General features: G+C 32.7%; 1 protein-coding gene across 1 annotated transcript; it reads right to left on the bottom strand.

Moving 5' to 3' along the window:
* Nucleotides 1-253: 253 nt before the first annotated feature.
* Nucleotides 254-2,674, bottom strand: LOC123905358. Its single transcript, XM_045954963.1, has 4 exons — nt 2,621-2,674; nt 1,012-1,495; nt 696-855; nt 254-581 (listed from the first exon to the last, which is right to left on the bottom strand). The coding sequence occupies exons 1-4, from the start codon at nt 2,672-2,674 to the stop codon at nt 254-256; spliced, it is 1,026 nt and encodes a 341-aa protein (XP_045810919.1).
* Nucleotides 2,675-3,110: the final 436 nt, after the last annotated feature.

Below are 3,110 nucleotides of genomic sequence, written 5' to 3'. Positions count from 1 at the left end.
AGGAAATATTAGGATATCACAATGACATATTTTTAACGATGTATACTTTAACACTGCCTGTTCTAAAATTTCAACCATAACTTACATTAAATTAATAGATTAGATTATAGGTTTTCTTTATCTAAAGTTCATTTCCAAGAAAGTAAACATTTCACAAACTATTATAAAAATATAACTAAATGATCAAATAAATTTTATAAAAATACTTAAATTAATAATATAAAGAAAATACTAGTTTACAAAATATGGGGCGTTACAACTTTGCTTGGTTGTCTTTCAACCAGCCATCAAGGTAAACATGATTGAAGTTAGGGTTGGATTTGTCATGGTTATCTTTCAACCATCCATCAAGGTAAACTTGGTTGGAGTTAGGGTTGGATTTTGTTTTCTCGGCTTGACTATCTTTCAACCATCCATCAAGGTAAGCTTGCTTGACGTTAGGGGTTGATGTTTCCTTTTGGCCATCTTTCAACCATCCATCAAGATAAACTTGGTTGGAGTTGGGGGTCGACTTTGCTTGGATGTCTTTCAACCAACCATCAAGGTAAACTTGATTGGAGTTAGGGTTGGATTTTGCTTGGCTATCTTTCAACCAGCCATCAAGGTAAGCTTGGTTGGAGTTGGGGTTGGATTTTTCTTTTTGGCCATCTTTCAACCATCCATCAAGGTAAACTTGGTTGGAGTTGGGGGTGGACTTTGCTTGGATGTCTTTCAACCAACCATCAAGGTAAATTTGATTGGAGTTAGGGTTAGATTTTGCTTGGCTATCTTTCAACCACCCATCAAGGTAAGCTTGGTTGGAGTTGGGGTTGGATTTTTCTTTTTGGCCATCTTTTAACCATCCATCAAGGTAAACTTGTTTGGAGTTGGGGGTCGGCTTTGCTTGGTTGTCTTTAAACCAACCATCAAGGTAAATTTTATTGGAGTTAGGGTTGGATTTTTCTTGGCTATCTTTGAACCAGCCATCAAGATAAACTTGGTTGGAGTTGGGGTTGGATTTTTCTTTTTGGCCATCTTTCAACCATCCATCAAGGTAAACTAGGTTGGAGTTTGGGGTCGACTTTGTTTGGCTATCTTTCAACCAGCCATCAAGGTAAACTTGGTTGGAGTTTGAGGTGGATTTTGCCTTCTTAGCTTGGTTATCTTTCAACCATCCATCAAGGTAAGCTTGGTTTCCATTTGGGGTGGATTTTGCTTTTTGGCCATCTTTTAACCATCCATCAAGATAAGCTGGATTGGCGTTGGGGGTGGACTTTGCTTGGCTATCTTTCAACCAGCCATCAAGGTAAACTTGATTGGAATTTTGGGTAGTCTTTTCCTTTTGATCCTTGGTATCTTTCAACCATCCATCAAGGTAAGCGGCATTAGAGTTTGGGTTGATGTTTTCATTCTTGTGTGGAGTGTTTTTGAGCCAGCCATCAAGATAAGGTTGGTCAGCTTGTTTTTCATTCTCTTGTTGAATCTTCATATCTCTGGCAAAGCTTCCGTGGCCATTCTACAATGCAATTGAATAAATAAAGTATTAGTGAATAACAATTTACTATATGATCACATATATTAAAGTTGATAATTTTATTTGTGAATCACAGAAGATAATAGACTAGCATTTCATCTTCTTTCAATCATAATTATACATTCCAAATGTCGTATATTTTTTTATTACAAAGGTAAATTAACAAATATTTTAGAAAATAAAAATACAGATTATTTTTAAAAAAATTAAAATTTATACTCTTAACTAGTGTATCAGGTGCACTAGTTAGCATTTGCCAAAAAATAACGACGGATTAAGATAAATTATAAAGGGGATGTTAACTAACTCCCACCTAAAACATGTGGGTGGGAGTAAATTAGCAAGCATACTCCCACTTGTTATTTACATAAAAGCCCACTTTCTATTGTTAAAACCAATTTTAAATAAAAGGATAATTTTGTAAGTTTGTTAATTTTTCCAACAAAAACATCATAACCGTTTCTTACATTTTTGCGGGCGGTGATATTCTATTCGTGAGACTTTTTTTGTGTTAATTATTGTGAGACTTACTTAAACCCACCGACTCTTTTTTCTTACTCAATAATACTAACTGTAATTATGGTAATAAAAAAGGTTAAAGAATATATATTAGTTTCGTTCCTGGTACAATGCACAAAATGATCATTTGCTGCTATTTTTTTATTTTTTGACAAAAAAAAAAAGAGTCTCTACCAAAATAAATTGAGAAAGATAGCGATAACTGTTATGGAAACAAACGGTAATTATTAACAAAGAAAAAGTTCTTATATTTTTTTTATACAAAAATAAATGGAAATTACAAAAGTATTCTTTTTTGAAAATGCTATTTTTAAAATAAGAGATGATATTTTAGTAAAAACTAAGTGGGAATATACTTGCTAACTTACTCCCATATTTTTAGGTGGGAGTAAGTTAGCAACCCCAAATTATATTTAAATTATCAAGCATGTATGATGCAAGTAAACTCACAATAATCAAGAGCGTGACAAAAGAATGAAAAATAATGATGGATTATTATAAATAAATTATCAAAACCGCAAATAGCCATTTCAAAAAAAAATGTAAAGAGATAAGCATGAATGCATTGTATGCAAGTAAACTACTTACAATGATGAAGAGCAAGACAAAAGGGAGGAGAAAGAGAACAACTTTGTGCGCCATATCTTACTGCTATGCTTATTGTTGGAATACTGATGAATTAAAGTACAAAGAAGTGTGCTTTTTATAGGTGAATGAGAAGAAAAACGACAAATAATAATCACAAGTGAACACACTAGAACATCTACTTTTTAGATACATTGAGAATTCAATGTATCTAGCCTATAATATATACTCAATACATTAGATACATTGAGAATCTAATTCGAGGGCGTAGTATTTAATTTAGTCAAAAAAAGACTTACTCCCTCTGTCCCAAAATAAATGACTTGTTTGACTACATTGAGAACATCTACTTTTTTGATACATTGAGAATTCAATGTATCTAGCCTATAATATAGAATAAATACGTTAGATTCTCAATGAATTTAAAAATTACTCGCTCTAGTCCTATATACTCCACTTTTTAGGTACATTGGAAAACTAATGTATTTGGACT

This window comes from Trifolium pratense, linkage group LG2 (assembly GCF_020283565.1).
Source record: "Trifolium pratense cultivar HEN17-A07 linkage group LG2, ARS_RC_1.1, whole genome shotgun sequence".
NCBI classification, from domain to species: Eukaryota; Viridiplantae; Streptophyta; class Magnoliopsida; order Fabales; family Fabaceae; genus Trifolium; species Trifolium pratense.
This window is presented reverse-complemented; position numbering and strand designations above follow the sequence as displayed.

Excerpts from the sequence above, each read along its gene's own strand:
- LOC123905358 (XM_045954963.1), bottom strand. The coding sequence starts at position 2,674 with ATGGCGCACAAAGTTGTTCTCTTTCTCCTCCCTTTTGTCTTGCTCTTC. Across the intron at positions 856-1,011 it reads TGATGGATGGTTGAAAGATG|TTTACCTTGATGGATGGTTA; the intron begins GCCAAAAAGAAA and ends ACTCCAAACAAG. Across the intron at positions 582-695 it reads TTGAAAGACATCCAAGCAAA|CCAAGCAAAATCCAACCCTA; the intron begins GTCCACCCCCAA and ends GTTGAAAGATAG.